The sequence below is a fragment of the Bos grunniens genome, chromosome 23 (assembly GCF_055505025.1).
Source record: "Bos grunniens cultivar Pamir isolate PY7600 chromosome 23, Bosgru_T2T1.0, whole genome shotgun sequence".
Classification (NCBI taxonomy): Eukaryota; Metazoa; Chordata; class Mammalia; order Artiodactyla; family Bovidae; genus Bos; species Bos grunniens.
Genome location: NC_141187.1, coordinates 9,665,208 through 9,690,840, shown reverse-complemented (window position 1 = coordinate 9,690,840; position 25,633 = coordinate 9,665,208). Strand labels below are relative to the sequence as shown.

The 25,633-nt window shown below is 40.7% G+C and overlaps 1 protein-coding gene and 1 non-coding gene across 3 annotated transcripts in view; both read left to right on the top strand.

Moving 5' to 3' along the window:
- The window catches only part of NUDT3 (nudix hydrolase 3), a 123,569-nt gene that overhangs the window by 86,109 nt on the left and 11,827 nt on the right, over window positions 1–25,633 (top strand). Inside the window, exons 3-4 of one of the 2 annotated variants that reach the window (XM_086371209.1) lie at window positions 23,532–23,576; window positions 25,046–25,130. In XM_086371209.1, the coding sequence (XP_086227335.1) occupies window positions 23,532–23,576; window positions 25,046–25,130 (130 nt within the window). The remainder of the gene's footprint in view (window positions 1–23,531; window positions 23,577–25,045; window positions 25,131–25,633) is intronic. The other variant, XM_086371210.1, reaches the window with a different exon arrangement.
- On the top strand, window positions 7,404–7,529 carry LOC147346613 (small nucleolar RNA SNORA31). Its single transcript, XR_015153292.1, has one exon. It is a non-coding gene; the product is annotated as a small nucleolar RNA SNORA31 (small nucleolar RNA).

The window sequence follows — 25,633 nt, the reverse complement described above, 5'->3', positions numbered from 1 at the left end:
TCAGGCATCTGTCTCTCTACCACCTTGGTCCAAGCCACCATCACCTCTCACCTCAGTTCCTCTGCTCCCCTCCGTACTCTTACCCCTGTAAGTTTATTTTCAGCACAGCATACAAAATGATTCTGTTTTGAAAACCTGGTCAGATGATGTCACTTGAAGGCCTTTCAAGCTGAAGCCTTCGAGTGGCCTGTGGCCTGGCTCCTCTGGCACCTCACCTCTCCTCCTCTCTCTCGCCCACTTGCTTCACCCCTTGCCACGGCGCCCTTGCTGCTCGTCTGGCAGCAACTTGCTGTTCCCTCTGCCTCATCATCATGCACACATGCACAGTCTAAGACGATGAGTCAAGAGGAGACAGATCCATCCTCCTGGTTTTTCCCTTCCCAGTGGTTTATATAGTAATTGCCCTTTATTGGTGAAGAAATGCCATAGTATTGAAGATGGGAGAGTAACAGTTTCAAAATCAGCTATAATGTGTTTGTACTTAACCACAGGTCTATACATTTATATCAGTGCCAAATGAAATATTTTTCCATCAGTATACCTGCCATAATGCTCATTTAGAGCTCTTCCATACAAAACAGTCCTGTGCTTTAGACGAAGTGGCAGTTATTCATTTTATTTGGCTTGATTTTTCTTTTTCTTTACTCTGTTTCGGGGTTGAGGAATGACTTCAGGACATAAGTGGGCAGACTAGAATGCCATCTGAACAGCCTCTTTTATCACTCAACAGCTAAAGGGCTCTGTGGCAGGCCCCAGAACAGATACGGTTTTGGTTTCAAAGTAAGTCATAAAATCACTGAAAAGGGCTGAACTTTTGAAGTGGTTTTTTAGAATGGAGAGTAAGGCAGTTAAAGAAGGGAAGAGTATTATTTTCAATCAAGAGTTCCTCCATGACATACTTTCACTGAGATTTACGAGAGCTGAAAGAAAGATGATCAGCTATTTATGGCTGTATGACCAGCGAAGTTCTGGGTGTGAGACTGAACAAGGACTTCGCTGAGAAGGTCTTTAGGTAGCAAGTGTGCCTGTCTATGTAGGGACTATGATGTTAAGTGGAATTTATTTTTATAGGGTTATAGAAACATGTTGAAAAGAACATCAAGAGGTTATCGGGTTTAAATATGCACTTTTGGTGAAACAGAGCTAAGCCTTTACACCTTTCAAGCCTTCATTTTTTTTTTTTAAATGTGTTTTTGAAAGATACTCTTGTAACTTTACTGACTCTTGTACTTTATCTAAATTTACCTTTAATGCCATCCAACAATGAATTAACTACTCTACACCTGTTAGAATGGCTAAAATGTTTAAATGCATGCCATTTCAACAGTAGATTGAGAGTAAGAAGCGCAGTTGTGGTTTCTTGCTGCTTTCAAATAAACTGTTCAGGAGAAGGAAATGGCAACCCACTCCAGTGTTCTTGCCTGGAGAATCCCAGGGATGGGGGAGCCTGGTGGGCTGCCGTCTGTGGGGTCGCACAGAGTTGGACACAACTGAAGTGACTTAGCAGCAGTGACTGTATGTTTGTGTAAAATGTCATGACCATGTTGAATGTATAAGTTTGTTAATTAAATTTTCTTCTAATAAAAATTTATTATGAAAAAAAAAATTTTTTTTTAAATATCAAATAAACTGTTCACCTCTGTTGAGTCAGTTAAATATATGTAGTTTTAAATGTTTCAGGAAGACCAAGATCCCCTTTATAGTGCTACTTGGAAACGTGAAGGTTTTTTTGTCATTTCAAACTGAAATTGCCAGTTCTGCCTTTAAAACCTAGATTACTGTTAAGAAAGTTGAGGTGTCAGGCAAAGGATCACTTAAAATTGCTAGACCAGCTTTTCTTAACCCTCTTCTTTTTAAAGCCGGTCCTTCACACTGCTCTTTTCCCCCCAAGATTCTCAAATAGTTTAGAGGGCAGATTTATGTAAAACACCTCAGTTATTGCAAAACAAAAAATAAGTCAAGATCCCATTTATCTTGCCTGCCCTCCAAAAGGTGTCCTGATTTATTCTGTCAGTGGCAGAGGTGAGGAGGGCATTAATATGGTGGGTGTACAGACTGTGGAGTCAAAGACACTTAACGTCCAAATTCTGGTTCTGCTGCTTAACTGCATGGCATTGGCAGATTATTTATCATCTCTAAGCATCAGATTTCTTTTCTAGAATATAGGAAGCATGATAATACCTGCTTCATAGGTAGACATTTAAGTAAGAACTCAAATAATAGGTCTTATTATTATTACTGGAAAAGATGAGTGACTTGACCTGAATCACACAGAAGAGCTGGAGAAGGAGATGGCACCCACTCCAGGACTCTTGCCTGGAAAATTACATGGATGGAGGAGCCTGGTAGGCTACAGTCCATGTGGTTGCAAAGAGTTGGACACGACTAAGCAGCTAACACACATACACGAGCATAACCTGACCACCGACTAAGCAGCTCACACACACACACACATAGACACACACACGAGCATAACCTGACTATTCAGAAGTGTTGGATTCCAAAGCCTGTGCACGTGCCAACCGTATTAAAGCCCTCATCTCTTCCCCTCCCTTTCCCGCTGCTCTCATTGGGAGGATGCTAATGAGGTAATTGAACTATATGAGCATTTTAGGTTGCTTTAAATATATATTTAGGAAAGAAACTTGATTCATATTTTTGGCATTGAATTTGTTAACTGCTTTTTTAAAAATGCTCACCTGATTGAAAATATGCTGCCACCACCACCTTATGGAGTTTTCTGTGTTTTTTGAGGTATCAGATCAAAGCAGAAAGGGGGATGTTTTATTTTTCAATTCTATTTATTACTTTTAAATTTTCTTTATTTATAGGTATGCTGGGTATTCATTGCTGCATGTAAACTTTCATTGAAGTGCTCTGGCTTCTTGTTATGGGGTTCTCCTTGTGGAGCTTGGGCTCAGAGGTTGTGGCTTATGGGCTTAGTGGCCCCAAGGCATACGGAATCTTCCCAGACTAGGGATCAAACGTGTGTCCCCTGCATTAGGCAGATTCTTATTCTCTGGACCACCAGAGAAGTCACTCCACTATTTTATTACAAAGTATTGCCACAGAAATAATTTTATTGTAAGCGTCCATATTCCAATCCCAAAACAAGGCAATGCCAAAGAATGCCCAAACTACTGCACAATTGCACTCATCTCACACGCTAGTATAATGCTCAAAATTCTCCAAGCCAGGCTTCAGCAATACATGAACTGTGAACTTCCAGATGTTTAAGCTGGTTTTAGGAAAGGCAGAGGAACCAGAGATCAAATTGCCAGCATCCGCTGGATCATCGAAAAAGCAAGAGAGTTCCAGAAAAACATCTATTTCTGCTTTATTGACTATGCCAAAGATCTGTCTAGTCAAGGCTATGGTTTTTCCAGTAGTCATGTATAGGTGTGAGAGTTGGACTATAAAGAAAGCCAAGCACTGAAGAATTGATGCTTTTGAACTGTGGTGTTGGAGAAGACTCTTGAGAGTCCCTGGACTGCATGGAGATCCAACCAGTCCATCCTAAAGGAGATCAGTCCTGGGTGTTCATTGGAAGGACTGATATTGAAGCTAAAACTCCAATACTTTGGCCACCTGATGTGAAGAACTGACTCATTTGAAAAGACCCTGATGCTGGGAAAGATTGAAGGTGGGAAGAAAGGGGGACAACGGAGAATGAGATGGTTGGATGGTATCACCGACTCAATGGACATGAGTTTGTGTAAACTCTGGGAGTTGGTGATGGACAGGGAGGCCTGGCATACTGCGGTCCATGGGGTCACAAAAAGTCGGACATGACTGAGCAACTGAACTGAACTGATACACTCACTACAAGATGCTGCTGGGATGCAATCTCAAAAACGGCAGAATGATCTCTGTTTGTTTCCAAGGCAAACCATTCAGTATCACAGTAATCCAAGTCTGTGCCCCGACCAGTAATGCTGAGGAAGATGAACGGTTCTATGAAGATGTACAAGAACTTCTAGAACTAACACCCCCAAAAGATGTCCTGTTCATTACAGGGGACTGGAATGCAAAAGTAGGAAGTCAAGAAACACCTGAAGTAACAGGCAAATTTGGCCTTGGAGTGCAAAACGAAGCAGGTCAAAGGCTAACAGATTTTGCTAAGAGGACACACTGGTCATAGCAAGCACCCTCTTCCAACAACACAAGAGAAGACTCTACACGTGGACGTCACCAGATGGTCAATACTGAAATCAGATTGATTATATTCTTTGTAGCCAAAGATGGGGAACTCTATACAGTCAGCAAAAACAAGACCGGGAGCTGACTATTGCTCAGATCATGAACTCCTTATTGCCAAATTTAGACTTAAATTGAAGAAAGTAGGGAAAACCACTAGACCATTCAGGTATGACCTAAATTAAATCCCTTACAGTTATACAGTGGAAGTGATAAATAGATTCAAGGGATTAGATCTGATAGACAGAGTGCCTGAAGAACTATGGATGGAGGTTTGTGACCTTGTACTGGAGACAGTGATCAAGACCATCCCCAAGAAGAAGAAATGCAGAAAGGCAAAATGGTTGTCTGAGGAGTCCTTACAAATAGCTGAGAAAAGAAGAGAAGCTAAAGGCAAAGGAGAAAAGGAAAGATATTCCCATTTGAATGCAGAGCTCCAAAGAAGAGCAAGGTGAGATAAGAAAGCCTTCCTCAGCAATCAATGCAAAGAAATAGAGGAAAACAATAGAATGGGAAAGACTAAAAATCTCTTCAAGAAAATTAGAGATAACAAAGGAATATTTCATGTGAAGATGAGCACAATAAAGGACAGAAATGGTATGGACCTAACAGAAGCAGAAGATATTAAGAAGAGATGGCAAGAATACGCAGAAGAACTGTAGAAAAAAGATCTTCATGACCCAGATAATCACAGTGGTTTGATCGCTCACTTAGAGCCAGACATCCTGGAATGTAAAGTCAGATGGGCCTTAGGAAGCATCACGACAAACAAAGCTAGTGGAGGTGATGGAATTCCAGTTGAGCTACTCCAAATCCTAAAAGACAATGCTGTGAAAGTGCTGCACTCAATATGCCAGCAAATCTGGAAAACTCAGCAGTGGCCACAGGACTGGGAATGGTCAGTTTTCATTCCAATCCCAAAGAAGGGCAATGCCAAAGAATACTCAAATTACCGCACAGTTGCACTCATCTCACACGCTAGCAAAGTAATGCTCAAAATTCTCCAAGCCAGACTTCAACAGTACATGAACCATGAACTTTCAGTTGTTCAAGCTGGATTTAGAAAAGGCAGAGGAACCAGAGGTCAAACTGCCAACATCTGCTGGATCATTGAAAAAGCAAGAGTTTCAGAAAAACATTTACTTTCATTTTATTGACTAAGCTAAAGCCTTTGACTGTGTGGGTCACAACAAACTCTGGAAAATTCTTAGAGATGGGAATACCAGACCACTGACCTGTCTCTTGAGAAATCTGTATGCAGGTCAAGAAGCAACAGTTAGAACCGGACATGGAATAACAGACTGGTTCCAAATCCGGAAAGGAGTATGTCAAGGCTGTATATTGTCACCCTGCTTATTTAACTTATATGCAGAGTACATCATGAGAAATGCCGGGCTGAATGAAGCACAAGCTGGAATCAAGATTGCCAACAGAAATATTAATAACCTCAGATACGCAGATGACACCACCCTTATGGCTGAAAGTGACAGACTTTATTTTGGGGGTTCCAAAATCACTGCAGATGGTGACTGCAGCCATGAAATCAAAAGACTCTTGCTCCTTGAAGAAAATCTATGACAAATCTAGACAGCATGTTAAAAAGCAGAGACGTTACTTTGAACAAAGTGCCAACAAAAACCATAGCTTTGACTATGGTTTTTCCAGTAGTCATGTATGGATGTGAGAGTTGGATCGTAAAGAAAGCTGATAGTAAATAGTCATTGGAAGGACTAATGCTGAAGCTGAAACTCCAATACTTTGGCCACCTGATGGGAATAACTGGCTCATTGGGAAAGACCCTGATGCTGGGAAAGATTGAAGGCAGGAAGAGAAGGGGACGACAGAAGATGAGATGGTTGAACGGCATCACCAATGGGATGAGTTTGAGTAGGCTTCCAGAGTTGGTGATGGACAGGGAAGCCTTGTGTGCTGCAGTCCATGGGGTCGCAGCCTGACTGACTGACCATACTTGCTTTGTCACATAACTTATCTCTGTTATTGAAACCTTAACAAATAACCAGTACAAAACAACAAAAAGCCATTTATATTTCCATCACCTAAAGATAACCTTTGTTAATATTTTAATAATTTTCATACATGCTTACACATTTGTAAATATGTGTTTATCTTTTTAAAAATAGTATTGGAGTTCACCCATTTCATTAGCTCATTATATTGTGGACATTTTTTTCTGGTAATAGATATACATGTGAGTAATTACTGAAAGACGGTATATAATACATGTGAGCATTTAGTTTGATTATAATTTTTCATTATTCTGGACTTTATTCCAGTACTTCCAATAAAATGTTGAAGAGGGATGGTGGGAGGGAGCATCCTTGCATTGTTGCTGATCTTAGTGGGAAGACTTTTGGTTTCTCACCATTTATTTTGATATTAAGTGTAGATTTTTTTAGATGTTCTTTATAAAGTTTTGTCAGGTTCATTTACTGAGATTTTTTTTAATCATAAATAGGTGAAATTTTTCATGGGGTTTTTCTGAGTCTGTTGATAAGATTATGTGATTTTTCTTCCTTTAGCCTCTTGATGTGGTGGGTTACATTAATTGATTTTTATATGAAACAAGCCCTGCATACATGGAGTAAATCCCACTTGCTTGTGTACTTTTTAAAAAAATACATTGTTAGATATCACTTTCTAATATTTAGAGGATTTTTATTACACCTGTATTCATGAGAGATATTGCCTATAGTTTTCTCATAATGTCTTTGGTTTTGTTATTAGGGTAGTGATGGCTTCATAGAATGAGTTTGGAAGTATTTTCTCTGCTTCTGTCTTCTGGAAGAGAATTGATACAGTTTCCTCCTTTAAATGTTAGGTAGAATTCATCAGTGTATCCACATGGGCCTGATGCTTTCTGTGTTGAAAGGTTAATTATTCAGTTTCTCTTATAGGCCTAGGTAGGTTGTTCTTTGAGTTTTGGCAGATTGTGTCTTTCAAGGAATTGGTCTATTTCATGTAGGTTATTGAATTGTGGATATAGTATTTGTTGATTTATTCCTTTATTATTCTTTTGATGTCCATGGGATTTGTAGTGATGTCCTCAATTTAATTTTTGATGTTAGTCCTCAATTCTTTTTCCTTGGTTACCCGTGTTAGAAACTTGTTGATTGCATTAATCTTTCCAAAGAATGAGCTTTTAGTTTTGTTTTTTTTCTCCATTGATCTTATGTTTTAAAATTAATTGATTTTAAATGTTTTAAAATCTTCTGTTTTAAAATTCTGCTCTACACTACAGATGCAAGAAAAACATCCTCGCGCTTTCTGCCTGCCTGATTGTGGCAGCCCAGATTGAATGGGGGAACACAGGGAAAAAAGAAAAATAAAATAAAATTCTGCTCTAATCTTGTTGCTTATTTTCTTTTGCTTTCTTTGGATTTTATTTGCTCTTCATTTTCTAGTTTCTAAAATGAAAGCTTCCCTGGTGGCTCAGAGGATAAAGCCTCTGCCCACAATGCAAGAGACCCAGGTTCGATCCCTGGGTCAGGAAAATCCCCAGGAGAAGGAAATGACAACCCACTCCAGTATTCTTGCCTGGAGAATCCCGTGGATGGAGGAGCCTGGTAGGCTGTAGTCCATGGGGTGGCAAAGAGTCAGACACGACTGAGCGACTTCACTTTCTGGTTCCTAAAGTGAAAGCTTAAATTATTGGTTTTAGACCTAATACACACATTCAGTGCTATAAAGTACCTGTTATGCTCTACTCTTGTTGCCTCCCACAAATTTTTATAAGTTGTGTGTTTATGTTCATTTAATTCAGGGTTTTTAAAAATTTCCTTGTGATTTCTTCTTTGACCTGTGTGTTACTTTGAGTTGTATTGTTTCAGTTCAGTTCAGTTGCTCAGTCGTGTCCGATGTATTGTTTAATCGCCAAGCATTTTGGCTTCTCCGACAGTCTTTCCTATTACTGATTTCTCATATAATCCTATTGTGATCTGAAAGCATACATTGTCTAATTTACATACTTTTTAATTTGTTAAGATGTCAATTATGGCCCATAATGTTGTCTATCTTGGTAATGTACTGTGTTAAATTTAGAAGAGTGTATTCTGCAATTACTGGATTAAGTGGTCTGTAAGTATCAATTATATCTGGTTGCCCCTCTGCCTGCTGATCTGTCCATTTCTGGAAGAGGAGTGTTGAAGTCTCCCAACAGTAATAATGGATTCATCTACTTCTTGCAGTACTGTCAGTTTCTGCCTTGCATATTTTGATGCTTTATTGTTAGATGCATGTACTTTAAGGATTGTTCTGCCCTATTCTTGAAGAATTGACCCCTTTATCATTACGTAAGTAAATTTCCTTGCTCTGAAGTTTGCTGTCTCTGAAATTAGTATAGCTACTTATATTTTCTTTTGATTTGTGTTAGCATAGTATATGGTCTTTCTTTATCTGTTTACTTTTAATCTGTATGTGTGTTTATATTTAAAGTGGGTTTCTTGGAGACAGCATACTGTTTTTTGGTCTGCCCTGATAGCCTGTCTTTTAATTGATATATTTAGTGCATGGATGTTTAAAGTGATTATTGATATACTTGACTTAACAGCTGCTAACTTTGATACTGTTTTCTATTTGTTGCCCTTATTCTCTTTGTTTGTATCTTTGTTGTCCACTCTTTTTCTGCCTTTTCTGGTTCCAGTTGAGCACTTAATAAATTATTCCATTTTCTCTTCTTTCCTAACATAACAGTTATGCTTCTATTTTAGTGATTGCCCTAGAGCTTGCACTATACCACTAATCCGAGTCCACTGTCTTTTCTTTCTTCTTTTTTAGTTTGGCTCACTGGGTCTTTGTTGTGGTGCGTGGACTTCTCTCGTTGCAGGCCACGGCCTCTAGAGCTCGTGGGCTCGGGAGGCTCTGGAGTGGCAGCACATGGGCTCTCTAGTGGTGGCGCATGGGCCTAGTTGCTCTGCAGCATGTGGGGTCTTAGTTCCCTGACCAGGGATCAAACCCCGTGTCCCCTGCATTGGAAGGCGGATTTTTAACCACTGGACCACCAGGGAAGTCCCCCAAGTCCATCTTCAAATACCGCTGTTGGTTTTGTGCAAGCGCCTTATGAGAGGCCTCCCTCCCCGGCCTGTCACTGCTGTCACCGTCTCTCTCGCCCTTTCGCGTGTGCATACACAGTTGAGTACAATGTGGCTGTTACTATTTTTAACAATCTGTTAGCTCAATTGAGTAAGAAAAATAAAGATTTCATTTTGCTTATCCTGTCTCTAATATTCTTCCTTTCTTTATGTAGATCAGAGTTTCTGATCTCTGTCACTTTCCTTCTTGCCAAAGAACTCCTTTTAACATTTCTTTCAAGGCAGGCCTGTTGGCAACAAATTCAACTTTGGTTTGTTTGAGAAACCCTTTATTTCGCCTTCACTTTAAAGAATACCATAGCTAGATTGATGGTATTTTTCCCTTTCAACATGTTAAATATTTCACTCCTCTCTCGTCGTTTGTGTGGTTTCTGAGAAGTTGAAATAATTCTTAATTTTGTTTCTCTAGGTAAGCTGTTTCCCATTCTCCTTTGGCTTCTTTTGAGACTTTTCTCCTTTGATTTCTGCAGTTTGTATATATAATATGTCCAGCTAGGTGTAGCTTTTTGTATACTTGTTTCAGTTTTCTAGTTCTCTGGTTTTGTGTCCGACATTAATTTCAGGAAATTCTCAGTCCTTATTGCTTCAAATACTGCTTTTGTTCCTTTATCTTCTTCTTTTGGTATTCCCATTAAAAGTGTTACATGCTTTATCGATCTCCCACAGGTCTTGGATATTCTCTCTGTTCTGTGTGCTTTTTTCCCCAGTATTTTTTCTCTTTGCATTTCAGTTTTGAAAGTTTCTGTTGACATATTCTCAAGTTCAAGGTTTCTCTTCTCAGTCATGTCTAGTCTGCTAATGAGCCCATCAGTGGTATTCTTCCTGTTGACAGTGTGTTTGATCTAGAGCAATACTTTTTTATTCATTCTTAGAATTTCTGCCTCTCGGCTTGTGTTACCCATTGTTTCTTACTTTTTCCATTAGAATCTTTGGCGTATTAATCATGGTGGTTTTTTCATGGCCTGATAATTTTAGCATCCCTGTCATATCTAAGTCTGCTTCTAATGTTTTTATATGTCTTCAAAATGTTTTTTCCTTTTAGTAAGATTAATTGTTGAAAGCTGAGCATGATGACTGGATACTAGGAACTGTAGTAGTGTGCCTTCAGTAGTACATGTGAGATGTGCATTCTACAGTCCTGTGATCAGGCCTCAGTCTTTCAGTGAGCCTGTGCCCAGGCTGTGAACTTCACAAGTGCTTCTCAGTAGTTCCAGCTCCTTGCCCCTGACCCCCTCTTAAGATGAGACAGGATGGATGAAGGAACTGGAATTGAGTATTTCACTTCTCCCAGGTTGGATAGACTCTGATGAAACCCCAATAGATTACATAAAATAGTTTCTCCGGAAGGCAGTCTTTGTTAAGAAGAACAGAATATTACGGAGTATTTAAAATTGGCTATTTTTCTTCTCTGCAGAAGCAGGAGGGAATTTTTTTCCAGTGTTCACTGTGAAAACTGGGTAGAGCTCCTGGAGTTAAAACCACAAATGTGTGGTCGCCCCCCACCTCCTTCTCCCCGCACCACACCCCCACCCCTGCCCACCACCACCTGCCAGAAGATTTTAGGCTTGTCCTTGAACCTTCAGTGGTTCATCAGTCACAGTCCAGGTTTCTTCACCCTACCCTCACTCCCTTCCCTTGGTGGTTTCTGCTCTGGTAAGTTGAGATTCTCTGATCTGTCTCTCTGACTTGAGGGCAGTGACTTACCCTGTAGCTTCACTTTTCTAATAAACCTAAGAAGCGTTTGTTCAGCTTTTTATTTGTTGTTATGACAGCATGGGACCTTCTAGGCTCCTTGTATATGCTGGACCAGAAACTAGGAGTCTCCTTTACTTTTAAATAACACATTAGAACAGATACTTATTTTTCCAACCAAACAAAACAGTCTGCTCAACACACACACACCCCAGTCTAAAATGTATATCCTCTTACTGCCCAATTCTCATTTGTTTCAGTTTGTAACTTTATGTATAGATTATCATTAATAATAAGATACTGTTCTGGAAAATACTAAAAGTTATCATTTGTTAGGGGCTTCCCTAGTAGCTCAGATGATAAAGAATCTGCCTGCAATGCAGGAGACCCAGGTTTGATCCTTGGGTTGGGAATATCCCCTGGAGAAGGAAATGGCAACCCACTCCAGTGCCCTTGCCTGGAGAATTCCATGGAAGGAGGAGCCTAGTGGCTACAGTCCATGGGATTGCAAAGAGTCAGACACGACTGTGTGACTAACTTTCGTCGTATCAACAGTATTTACATTTAAGACCAGTAATTTTTATTGCTTTCATTAATCACAGCAATATTTTCCCCTTCTCTCCCCACCCCACCATAAATGTATTCTGTCTTACATCTTTTTCCTCATGTGTTACTGGTTCACTGATTACTTACTGGCCAGTGACAGTGCTCCGGAGCTGCTTTGAGACCTGGTTTCTTGTCTGCCTTTGCCCTGGCAAAGACCAAGAGAGCAGACTTGGACTTTCAAGAAATGAAAGTATCATTTGTTACTGTAAGACCTACCAAATGTTTCAGTTCAGTCTTTTACCTTTGGTGGTGAGTTATAATGAAGACTGTAGGCAACCAATGGGTAATTATTTATAAGAAAATACAAGTGATTACATGTTTGAAAAAAATTTTTTCTTCACACATGAATGGTTAAGAAATTATTAGACTCCTTGAATAATCCTTTTCCTCAAGACTCTCGACTTAGGTGTTGGGTGTTAGGAAAAGTCTAGTATCACAAAAATATTCCTCGCATGTAAACACTTGAAAACTTTGCTCCTTATTGTTGGAACTCAGAAATATCTCCTATTTGGTGAACCCTTTTGGTAAGAAGTGGGTTTATTTATAATTTATATTAAACACTAGCAGCTTTTCTAAAGAATCACTCTTTAATCAAGGAATTGATATTTATTATTTATTTTTTTAGGCTTACTAGGAGAGCCTGATGTAAAGGTTAGCTCTCTTACTGCTAATAACTACTCCTAAATTATCCTTCAACCATTGGGTTTTAAAAATTGGAGTTAAAAAAATATATATCTTTTTACTCAGTTTATCTCTCTACATTGTCACACATAATTGAATGCTACTCATTGATGAATAGTTAATTCAGTGGTTTGATGTAGAGATTAGAATCTGCCAAGTTAGAGAACATAGCACTGTATTTGAGCAGGTCTGTGTTGGAACCTCAATGGAGACTGAATTACTGGGATAGGAGCCAGTTGCCTTCTGCTAAATGAATTAATTCCAGATGACTCTTCCAAAACAGTTGTATTTGCTTTCCCATCCAGCTCCACATTCCAGGAAAGGATTTTTAGTCATTAGGAAGTATGTACTGTTGACCCCAATACAATTCACAGCGGCTTCAGCAAATACTAAATGCAATCCTTGCCTCTAGAGACTCAGCAGTCTTTAAACTACGAACAACCACTGGACCTGGACAGGTCTGACTTATCTGACTACCACGTAACAGCTTCCTCTTAATTCAGTGAACTTAACAAATGGAAACTGCCTAATGCAGAGGAAGTAAATTTAAAGATTCTACCTTACTACATAGGAGGTAAATTTAAAGATTCTAACTCTCCAAGAGACCCCATGTGGCTCAGTATTAAAGCTAAATTTCCAGGTTAAATCACAATGCTGCTGCTGCTAAGTCTCTTCAGTCGTGTCCGACCCTGTGCAACTCCATAGACGGCAGCCCAGCAGGCTCCCCTGTCCCTGGGATTCTCCATGCAAGAATACTGGAGTGGGTTGCCATTTCCTTCTCCAGTTCATGAAAGTGAAAAGTGAAAGTGAAGTCGCTCAGTTGTTCCGGACTCTTCACCAGCCCCTGGATTGTAGTCCACCGGGCTCCTCCATCCATGGGATTCTCCAGGCAAGAGTACTGGAATGGGGTGCCATTTCCTTCTCCATAAATCACAATAAATGAAACTTAAAGACACGTACTTCAATTAAAAAGAAAATAACACTTGCCATATGTTGTTTTCAAACATAGTGATCAGATCAGATCAGATCAGTCGCTCAGTCGTGTCTGACTCTGTGACCCCATGAATCCCAGCACGCCAGGCCTCCCTGTCCATCACCAACTCCTGGAGTTCACTCAGACTCACGTCCATCGAGTCAGTGATGCCATCCAGCCATCTCATCCTCTGTGGTCCCATTCTCCTCCTGCCCCCAATCCCTCCCAGCATCAGAGTCTTTTCCAATGAGTCAACTCTTCGCATGAGGTGGCCAAAGTACTGGAGTTTCAGCTTTAGCATCATTCCTTCCAAAGAAATCCCAGGGCTGATCTCCTTCAGAATGGACTGGTGGGATCTCTCTGCAGTCCAAGGGACGCTCAAGAGTCTTCTCCAACAGCACAGTTCAAAAGCATCAATTCTTTGGCGCTCAGCCTTCTTCACAGTCCAACTCTCACATCCATACATGACCACAGGAAAAACCATAGCCTTGACTAGACGAACCTTTGTTGGCAAAGTAATGTCTCTGCTTTTGAATATGCTATCTAGGTTGGTCATAACTTTCCTTCCAAGGAGTAAGCGTCTTTTAATTTCATGGCTGCAGTCACCATCTGTAGTGATTTTGGAGCCCAGAAAAATAAAGTCTGACACTGTTTCCACTGTTTCCCCATCTATTTCCCATGAAGTGATGGGACTGGATGCCATGATCTTCGTTTTCTGAATGTTGAGCTTTAAGCCAACTTTTTCACTCTCCACTTTCACTTTCATCAAGAGGCTTTTGAGTTCCTCTTCACTTTCTGCCATAAGGGTGGTGTCATCTGCATATCTGAGGTTATTGATATTTCTCCCGGCAATCTTGATTCCAGCTTGTGCTTCTTCCAGTCCAGCGTTTCTCATGATGTACTCTGCATATAAGTTAAATAAACAGGGTGACAATATACAGCCTTGACGAACTCCTTTTCCTATTTGGAACCAGTCTTTTGTTCCATGTCCAGTTCTAACTGTTGCTTCCTGACCTGCATACAGATTTCTCAAGAGGCAGATCAGGTGGTCTGATATTCGCATCTCTTTCAGAATTTTCCACAGTTTATTGTGATCCACACAGTCAAAGGCTTTGGCATAGTCAATAAAGCAGAAGTAGATGTTTTTCTGGAACTCTCTTGCTTTTTCTATGATCCAGCGGATGTTGGCAATTTGATCTCTGGTTCCTCTTCCTTTTCTAAAACCAGATTGAACATCAGGAAGTTCAAGGTTCACATATTGCTGAAGCCTGGCTTGGAGAATTTTGAGCATGACTTTACTAGCATGTGAGACGAGTGCAATCGTGTGGTAGTTTGAGCATTCTTTGGCATTGCCCTTCTTTGGGATTGGAATGAAAACTGACCTTTTCCAGTCCTGTGGCCACTGCTGAGTTTTCCAAATTTGCTGGCATATTGAGTGTAGCACTTTCACAGCATCATCTTTCAGGATTTGGAATAGCTCAACTGGAATTCCATCACCTCCACTAGCTTTGTTTGTAGTGATGCTTTCTAAGGCCCGCTTGACTTCACATTCCAGGATGTCTGGCTCTAGGTGAGTGATCACACCATCGTGATTATCTGGGTCGTGAAGATCTTTTTTGTACAGTTCTTCTGTGTATTCTTGCCATCTCTTCTTAATATCTTCTGCTTCTGTTAGGTCCATACCATTTCTGTCCTCTATCGAGCTCATCTTTGCATGAAATGTTCCTTTGGATCTCTGATTTTCTTGAAGAGATCCCTAGTCTTTCCCATTCTGTTGTTTTCCTCTATTTCTTTGCACTGATCGCTGAGGAAGGCTTTCTTATCTCTTCTTGCTATTCTTTGGAACTCTGCATTCAGAGGTTTATATCTTTCCTTTTCTCCTTTGCTTTTTGCTTCTCTTCTTTTCACAGCTATTTGTAAGGCCTCCCCAGACAGCCATTTTGCTTTTTACATTTCTTTTCTATGGGAATGGTGTTGATCCCTGTCTCCTGTACAATGTCACGAACCTCATTCCATAGTTAATCAGGCACTCTGTCTATCAGATCTAGGCCCTTAAATCTGTTTCTCACTTCTACTGTATAATCATAAGGAATTTGATTTAGGTCATACCTGAATGGTCTAGTACTGAATGACAAAGAATGAAGGGCTGGAAAAAGGTATATTAGGCAAATACTAACCAAAAGAAGACTGGGATAGTAATTGTAATATCAGACAAAATAGAATTTAGGTGAAAAACATTAAAGGGACAAGAAGAACCTTTAATAATAAAAGGAACAATTTATCAGGACAAGATAGCGATCGTGAACTTGTGTGCACCTGGCAAATTCTTCACCTGCCTAAAGCAGAATTGACAGAGTTAGGAGGAAAAGCTGACAAGTCTGTAACCATATTGAAGACTTTACAATATCTCCTTTAGAAACTGATAGAAAAAGCAACCAAAAGAGCATTGAGTAACACAGTTAACAAGGTTGATCAAATGCCATATATTGAGGAATAACCTTGTATCCAACAAAGAGTATGTAAGTTTTGAAGCACACATGAAAGAATTATTTTTTAAAAAACCTTATATTAAGCCATAAAAAAAAGTGTTGAAAATCCCACAACATCAGTAATATAGACTGTATATACCGTGATACAGTGCAGTAAATTAGAAATCAACAACAGAGCCAGCTTAACAGAGAGAAACATTTGGAAACAGGGAAAAAAAATGTCCTAAATAACCCTTAGAGTTAAAGCACAAATCACAAGTCAAAACTAGTAAGCAAATAGAGCTAGACAGTTATGAAAGTGCTTCCTGTTATTACTTACAGGATGCAAGTCATTCACTTTGAGCCCTAGATGATTTTATTAGAAAACAAAATAGATATTAAATAAGCTAAGCAGTCAGTTCAAGAAACTAGCAGAAAAACAACAGGGTACTCTCAAAGTAAAAGGATGAAAATAAAAAGGAAAAGGGCAGAAATTAGTAGGGGAAAAGAAAAATGATCAACAGAACCAAAAGTGGATCATTTTTATTTATCCAATAAAATAGATGAACCTCTCACTGAACCTGTAAAGGATACAAGAGAGAAGGCAGCAAATATATAAGGAATAAAAAAGAAAATAACCACAGATGTAACAGAGACTTTTAAATTAAGAGAATGCCATGAAAAGCTGCAAACAAAAAATTTTGAAAACCTTAATAAAAATTTTCTAGGGAAAACAGCTCAAATTAACTTAAGAAAAATTAGAAAGCCTATATGTAGATCATTAATGCTTACAGAAATAAAGCAGTAGTCACCCCCTCTCTCCAACAGAAAGATCCCAAGATTAGACTAGATGGATTTTACTGAAATTTCCGAAAATGTATATTCTTATCTTGAACTGTTTAGAGAAGGGATAACTACACACCTCTTGTAAGGTCAGTATGATCTTATTTCAGCAAACAGCACACTTTTTCTATAAGGGCCGGATAATAACTACTTCAGATATAGAAGCCATATGGTCTCTCTCACAAATATGACTGCTGTTATAATGTGAACACTGTCATAGGCAGTACTTAAATGAATTAGCATGGCTACGTTCCAGTAAAACTTAATTTACAGAAACCAGTGGTAGGACACATTTGGTCTGTGAGCCATAGTTTGCTATGGCCTGACGAAAGTTATGACCAACCTAGACAGCAGAGACATTACTTTGTCAACAAAGGTCCGTCTAGTCAAGGCTATGGTTTTTCCAGTAGTCATGTATGGATGTGAGAGTTGGACTGTGAAGAAAGCTGAGCGCCGAAGAATTGATGCTTTTGAACTGTGGTGTTGGAGAAGACTCTTGAGAGTCCCTTGGACTGCAAAGAGATCCCACCAGTCCATTCTGAAGGAGATCAGCCCTGGGATTTCTTTGGAAGGAATGATGCTAAAGCTGAAACTCCAGTACTTTGGCCACCTCATGCGAAGAGCTGACTCATTTGAAAAGACCCTGATGCTGGTGGGAAAGATTGAAGGCGGGAGGAGAAGGGGACGACAGAGGATGAGACGGTTGGGTGGCATCACTGACTCAATGGACTCCAGCAGTTGGTGATGGACAGGGAGGCCTGGCATGCTGCGGTTCATGGGGTCGCAAAGAGTCAGACACAACTGAGCGACTGAACTGGAACTGGACTCCTGATCTTGATACTTAGAAAGAAGGGTCAGTTCTCACCTATGAACATGGATGTGAAAATCCTAAGTGAAATAACTGCAGATAGAATCTAATGCTTTGTCAAAGTATCACACAACTCGGTTATCCCAAGGGTACAAGGATAGTTCAATCTTGGGAAATATGTTTATGTAATTTATTTCATTGAGATTAAAATAGATAAAATCACCATACCAGTCAGTGAAGAAAAATAGTTTATTAAAATTCAGTACCCGTTCATCTTAAAAGCTGTAAGCAAACATAAAAGGAATGTCCTTAACTTGATAGAGTATCTAATAAAACCTCCAGCAAACATCATATTTTTGAAATTTTCAAAGCATCCCCCATGGCAGACAGGAATAAGACAATTATGATTGCTATCATGCTGCCATTTATTGATCTGTGGTCCTAGCCACTGCAGTTAAGACAAAAATAAAGAGTCAAAAGGAAGAAGCAAATTACCATTATTTGCAGATGGTCTGATCATTAATTATGAAAAACCAAAGACACACAACAGAAACTAGTAGAACTAATAAAAGCATTTTTAAAACTTTCAAGACAGGAGAAGGAAATGGCAACCCATTCCAGTATTTTTGCCTGGAAAATTCCTTGGACAGAAGAGCCTGGTGGGCTGCAGTCCATAGGGTCACATGACTGAGCACGCATGCGTGAGGGGGCTTGAGGTAGATGGGTTGGTAGCAATAAAGAGGTAGAACCACCCCCCTCCAAAGTTTCAAGACCGAAGATCAATATGCAGAAACCAGCAGTGTTTCTTTAAACAAGTGGTAATCAACTGGAAAATATGTAACTTGTAAAAATATGTATTATTCACAATAGCAACAGAACTATACTAGAACTGAAATACCTTGCTGATAGAGTGCAGGATCTTTACAATAAAAATAATAAATCTTCATTAAAGGATTTTAAAAGACACGAATAAATGGATAGAGATCGTCTATTCTTGAATGAAGAAACTAAATATTGTAAAGGTGTGTTTTTCTCAAATTAATCCAAAAATAAAAATAGATATCCCCCAAGAAGTTTTCAAAAGATCTGAGAAACTGATTTTTGAAATTTTTGTAGAAGAATAAAGGTACAACTACCTGAAGGTTTGTTTCATTATTTTCTTTACTTTTTTGATGCTTGAAGTATTTCATTTAAAAAACAAAATTAAAAAATGGGTTGAAATTTCACTGGACTTACACTGGCTTCTCATCTGTTTCATCTGTCTTCACTGTGTTTCTTTTCTTATGTACTTTCTAAGTCTGGTGGATACCAGAAAGTTATATGTATTGAAGACCATATATTTTTTTCATAGGTTTCCTCATGCAGATATTTGCATTCGAGTTGTTGCCCTGAACTCCTTTTAGGCCTGGGCTTACTGCTTTTGATAGAGGAAGATTTTATCCTACAGCTCCCTGAGAGTTCAGAATTTTTCTTTGGGAATATGCAGTTTTCCTCAGAGAGCTGCCTTTGAAATCAAGGAGAGTAGCAGAAAGCTTTCAGATACAGGTTCCAGCACACCTGACTAAAAGTGGCTTTAACAGCAACAGTTACTTTCCTGACGTAAGAGGTCTAGGGGTTGGCCATTACCCTGTTGCTCCAGCAGCTCAGGGATCAGGACTGTGGTTCACTTCTCATTGATTTTCTAGGCCTTTCCCTTACAATGACAAGATGACGGTTGCAGCTCCAAGTTTCAGATCCCCACCTGACAAGCAGGGAGGTATAGGGTTTCTCTTTGTACAGCTCTTCTTATCATGATGGAAAATCTTTCCCAGAAGCCTCTGAGAAATATTCTTCTCAGGAACCATTGACCCAGAATTGGGTCACACACAGTACCCCTAAACCTGTCACTGCAGAGGGCAGCAGACCTCCCTTAGTGGTCAGGTGTGCCAGAGCTCTCACCTGAACAGAATCTGGGTCTTACTGGTAGCAGGGAGGAAGGGAGAATGCTTGTGGGCTAGATAGCCATCTGTCTGCCACAGCGTCCACCTGAGTGTGAAAAATTGGCTTCAGAAGGTGATGGTACACTTTGTGCCCATCCAGACTAATGAGAAGGCAGTGGCACCCCACTCCAGTACTCCTGCCTGGAAAATCCCATGGGCGGAGGAGCCTGGTAGGCTGCAGTCCATGGGGTCGCTAAGAGTCGGACACGACTGAGCGACTTCACTTTCACTTTTCACTTTCTTGCATTGGAGAAGGAAATGGCAACCGACTCCAGTGTTCTTGCCTGGAGAATCCCAGGGATGGGGGAGCCTGGTGGGCTGCCATCTATGGGGTCGCACAGAGTCGGACACAACTGAAGCGACTTAGCAGCAGCAGCAGACTAAGCACAAAGCCAGGGATCTTTGTGGTGGGCCACCATTTTAGGGGAGGTTCAAAGGCCCGTCAGGGGGAGCTTCCCATTGGCTCCGTGGCAAAGAGTCCACCTGTAACACGGGAGACACAGGAGATGCCAGTTCGATCCCTGCGTTGGGAAAATCCCCTGGAGGAGGAAATGGCAACCCACTCCAGTATTCTTGCCTGGAGAGTCCCATGGACAGAGAAGCCTGGAGGGCTGCAGTCCAGGGGGTCACAAAGAGTCCGTCAAGACTGAGTGTGCGCATGCAGAAATGTACGCTTCAGAGGCCTGACACATCAGTTCCTTTGCCTGGGCCTCAGGTACACCCCCTGGAGACTGAGGGAAGGACAAGACACTGGAGTGTCCCTTGTCATTCCAGCCCTTTCCAGTAAGTACTTCCAATCCCAGTAAAACACTGCCAAAGGAAAAAAGACATTTGCATTTTTTCCTTTTTAAAATGTAAACAGTTGCTCAATTAATTTATGTTAACTAGACCTCAAAAGTGTTAGAATTGATATTGTAAACTTTGAAGTTGAAGAGACCACTCACCTGCATGTGGTTGAGTAATGAGGGGCAGCAGCTACTTTATTTGAAATTCTTACTACTGGCTAAGATGGGCGACTTCTCTGGATTGGGGGCTTTTGACAGTACCGATTGAAATTGTAACTGCTTTCATATGATTATGAGAAAAACAGGCTATACCAGCACTGTGACTAGACCAAGCTTACATATACCCTGAATCAAGTCTTAGCCCCAAATGTCTGAGCCAAGTATCTGTCAGATGTGATCCGGACACCTATCCTGACCTGCGTGCAAGAATCATGTGAGAGATAAAAATATCTCTGTCCAGTTGCTTGTGGCAGCATTTGAGAGAGAGCTAGGATGTGAAAGCGGGACTGTGGAAGGTTGTGAAAAAGTAACTTGGTTACAGTAAACGCTGTCTCAGACCCTTTGCCTCTGAGGAATCGTCCTCTTACTAGCACTGTGGTTTTAAAGAACCAAAATCCTATTCTTAGAAAAGAAGAGCCTCCTCTTGAGAAAACTGCTAAAGCCAAATTTTAAAAACTGATAAATTAGGAACATTTCTTTGCTTTTAATGTAGATAATACTGTAGATAAGATAGAATCACCTTAGATAGAATTCCCCCAAGTAGATCTCCTGAATATTAGAATAAAACTTGAAAGAAACATTTAAGGAACAAATAAAACTATTGTTGATTTGAAGTAATTAATTAGACTAATTAGAAGTAAAAATATATGCCACTGAATTTCAGTGTACAGATGACAGCATTATTTGATTTACCTTAGACAATAAAAATGCATCTATTTCATTAAGAAAAAAACGCTTTTATATTTTTCCTAACTGCCTCTGCTGCTGCTGCTGCTAAGTCACATCAGTCGTGTCCGACTCTGTGCGACCCCATAGATGCCAGCCCAACAGGCTCCCCCGTCCCTGGGGTTCTCCAGGCAAGAACACTGGAGTGGGTTGCCATTTCCTTTTCCAATGCATGAACTGCCTCTAACACAGAGTAAATCATAGAAACATATTGGTGTTGAATGCAGAAATTACTATAATTAAAAGTTTTAAATAAATTATATGTATTGTCATAATATTAAGATGATTTATGCCCTTAAAATTTGAAGAGTATTTCCTTTTCTGTACTTTGTTTTCGTTAAGAAGAATAAATAATTGAACAGTGACTGCTGAAGAGACGTCTTTTCCACTTTGCAGAAGAGAAATGTGAACGGTGTTCTGTGAACCTCTAGCAGTCGTCCTTGTGCTGCCCCCTCTCCCAGCCTGCCTCGGGCCTGCCCCCCCTGCAGCCTGGCAGCTCTGCTCCCGGGCCCTGTCAGAGGCGGCCTGTGGCAGGTGACAGGTGACTCCTCTCAGGAGCCCATCTGAGCGCATTTGGGCGGCCTTGGACCAGAGACCAGCGCTGGCTTTCCAGATGAGCATAGCCTGCCAGCTCGTCCCACTTGTCCAGGTAGCTTCATTGGTTAATTCATGCAGTCCAACCTAGCTAGTCTTATCTGGCTGTGGAGTGCAATTATTTCTGAAAATGTAGAAAAGCAGTTTAAATAAGAAAAGGTACACATTTGCATTCAAGTAGACCAAAAGCCACATGGGGAAAAGAAGGGAGAAAGAAACAAACATGTTGGCAAGAGAAAGGAAAATAATTCGTTGACAGATAATTAGCAAAAATTAATTTCAAAATATAGCTCATCCAGGAATCTAGACCTTTGAATTGGCTTCTATTGTTTCTATTATTAAATATCTCTAAATAACTTTTAGGGAACTTGTTTAAAATTTTTGTTCATTCTGTACAAACATACTGAGCTCCTACTGTGTTTAGAAAGTATATTTGCCTTATTTTTTTTAATGTATTGTACAAAATAACATGGCAGTTGTAGTAAAAAACAAGTTACTGCATCCTCCATGCATTTCCAAAAAGCTAAAAAGACATAGCCTGACCCAAAAGCAAAGTGGATGCCTCCTTAGATCAGAAACAGCAGAATTGCAGAAGGGCAGAGGACAGTTGCAGCCTGCGTGGCCTTGGTTGGCTGGCAGTTGAAGCCCTTGGAGTAAGGGTGAGGTCCTGCCTGATGGAAAGGACACCAGGAGCTGAGACTCAGCAAGACACGGGCCCAGGGAGGGCAAGGACACAGCTGCGGCGCAGCCGAGGGCGGGCTGTGCGGCAGCGCTCCCGTATTCCTGTGGAGCAGGAGCCCTAAACTGCCACTCTGGAGAGCCTCTGACAGCAACATCACAAATAGAATGTGAATTATTTATTAACTTCAGATGAAATGAATGTTATAGCATGACCTGATAAACTAAATATGTTCAGGATGCTCAAAAAAATAAAAGAATAACTTCTATTTTAAAAGAACAACAACAACAACAAAATCATGGAAGCAAAGGTGTCCATAATGGAAACAGGTAGATATACACAGATATGAAAGATATCAAATAAAAAAGGGACTAGAAATGGATAACTTTATCCAGGATATGGTTGAAAAGTAAATTAGTAAATTGGAATATATCGAAAAGTTCACCTATAATGCATCAGAAAGACACAGATCTTAAAAAAAAAAAAAAAAAAGACTGATGGAATAAACATTGTATTTACTGCAGAAGCCTAACCACTGTGTAAAGTTGCCCTCTCCCCATCATTCTCTGTCTATCACATGCTCTGTGCATTCCTGTCATAAAACTGGTGATTTAGCAGAATTACCCGGACTGTGTTTTTGTTGACTTGACCGCTTTGCTGTGCTCCTGCTGGGTGCTGAGCTCTGTTCTGGACGTACAGTGTACAGACAGCCAAGAACACGTCAGATAAGGGTCTTATTCTCATGCAACTTGAGTTCTAGCCTATTCATCACTGTACCTCTGGCATCTGCACCACTATTTGGCTCAGATTAGGCATTCTGTCTATATTGGTGAATGAATGGGCAAATGACCGAAGTAATTCCTGCCTCAGCGTATCTTTGGTATGGCTGTGGCCTTGCTTGTTGCTCTGTTTGGCCAGTTTTGCAGTGGTGAGAGGCCTGGAAAGGAGAGGAGGACTTTCTCCCCAGAGCATACCCTACTCCTTTCAGTCTGTGACCCCGAGAACACACTGTTAGCACTCCCACAGACCTGGGGTCCACCTGAGCTGTGTCCTCTTGCTTTTTACTTCTGTTTTACAGTTTACTTCTGTTTTACAGATTAGTCGAGAAGATTCAGAATGAGACCAGCACTGTAAGCAATGTCAACGCACACATTTTTCTTTTTTCTTTTTCAGGCTGGAGTAAAAGGGACATTGGGAAGATTAGTTGGAATTTTTGAGGTAAATCTGTTAAAATCTTTGGTGCAATCGGTATTATATTAATAACCATATATATCTTGACCTTTAGACAATTCAGACTTCTGTAACAAAGATACCAGAAATTGGGTGGCTTATAAACAATAGAAACTGATTCCTAGGAAGTCCAAGATAAAGGCGCGAGCAAATTCAGTGTCTGGTGAGGACCCCCTTCCTAGTTCATAGACAGCTGTTGCTTTGTGTTCTTGGATGGCAGAGAAGGAACCAAACATCTCTAGGGTCTGTTTTATAAGAACACTAATTCCATTCATGAGGGTCATCTGTCATAACCCAGTCACCTCCCACTGTCTCCACTTCCTGATACCATTACCTTGGGGCTTAGGATTTCAACATGAAATTGGGGTGGTGTTAGCGGGGGTGGCTCAGATGGTAAAGTATCTGCCTGCAATGTGGAAGACCCGGGTTCGATCCCTGGGTCTGGAAGATCCCCTGAAGAAGGAAATGGCAACCCACTCCCGTATTCTTGCCTGGAAAATTCCATGGACGGAGGAGCATGGTAGGCTACAGTCCATGGGGTTGCAAAATGTCGGACACGACTGAGCAACTTCGCTTCGCTTTCTGGCGGGGACATAAACACTGTCCATTACTGTCTTTTTTTTTTTTTTTGACCATGTGGGATCGTAGTTCCCTGATCAGGGATCAAGCCTGTACCCCGTGCACTGGGAGTTCAGAGTCTTAACCACTGGACTGCCACAGAAGTCCCCATTGCAGTCTTCATCTGGGAAAGATGCCATCTTTGTTTCACCAAGTTTTCAAAACCATGCAGCACCAGGAGAGAATACTGTGCTTTCAAGTCTTTTAAAATCCCATTAATCTCCTCCGTACAGCTAGAATTATGTGTAAGAACTGTTTTTCCCATCTCTACCTCTCTTCCTCTCCTCAAGATGTGAGAAGGGGTAGATAATGAGGAGACAGGAGAAAGAGGAGATGAGCAGCTGCAGCAGAAGAGCCTAACAAGCACTTAGGCTAGAGTAGGGATTTGGAGAAAGTCAGAAATCGGGATAAAGATGAGCAGGGCTAATAGGAGGAGGGGCCATGTGTGAGGTAATCAGCTGGCTTGCGTGAATGGGCCCTCTGCCCATCACAGTCTCTTTATTTTTCTGCTGTGCTAACTAGTTAAATGTACTTCATACCTTTTCTCAAGAGGTCCCCGATCCTTTTCTCAGTATTTTTGAGAAGTTGCTTTTTAGGGAGAAGAAGGAAAAACCAGGGTGTAAAGCCTTGGCTTTGGAAGCCCAGCCAAAGAGCTCACCCTCTGATTCAAGCGTGGCATGTTTTAAGTAGGCCAGCTGGCGCCATTCCATATCTGATTGTCGGACGACAAAAGTAAAAGAAGTCCTTGGATCTGAGCTCCCTGGACATATGCATAGAGTCTGTTTCGTTTCTCAGCTCTCTAAGGAAAAACTCTCTGTCCCTCTCTTTCTGCCCTTCAGAACCAGGAGAGGAAGCATAGAACGTATGTCTATGTGCTCATTGTCACAGAAGTGCTGGAAGACTGGGAAGACTCGGTCAGCATCGGTAAGTTGTCTCCAGATGGCCTCCCAAGAGCTCTCACGACTGGCCTTGGCCACACTGCAGCTCTTTACCCAGAAGCACAGGCGAGAGCCTGATAAAGAAAAGAAATAACAGAAGGATGTGTTTAAATAAGCATGTCTGTTTTTGAACTTGTGAAAAGTACTATTATATTTTTAAATGTTTAAAAGGAAGCTGAAGTTGGATGCATAGTCAACAATTAGAGACAAGGCCCATAAGAATAAAACCAGAATTGGATTTTTCTAAAACCAAATTGGATCCTCCCAAGCAGATATTAATCGTGGCCTCTACATTGCTAGGCTTTCTGTTGGCCACTGACCCCCAGTGAGAGCAGGACTGCAGCTGTTGTTGCGATGCTTATTCATATTGTTGGAGGAAACTGACTTCAGTGGTGTGAGCCCTCCCTCCAGAGCTGTGTAGTAGGTGCAGAGTGGTGGGAGTACCTGGAAACTACCGGTTACATTCATGTTACCCTTGAGGTGAACTCG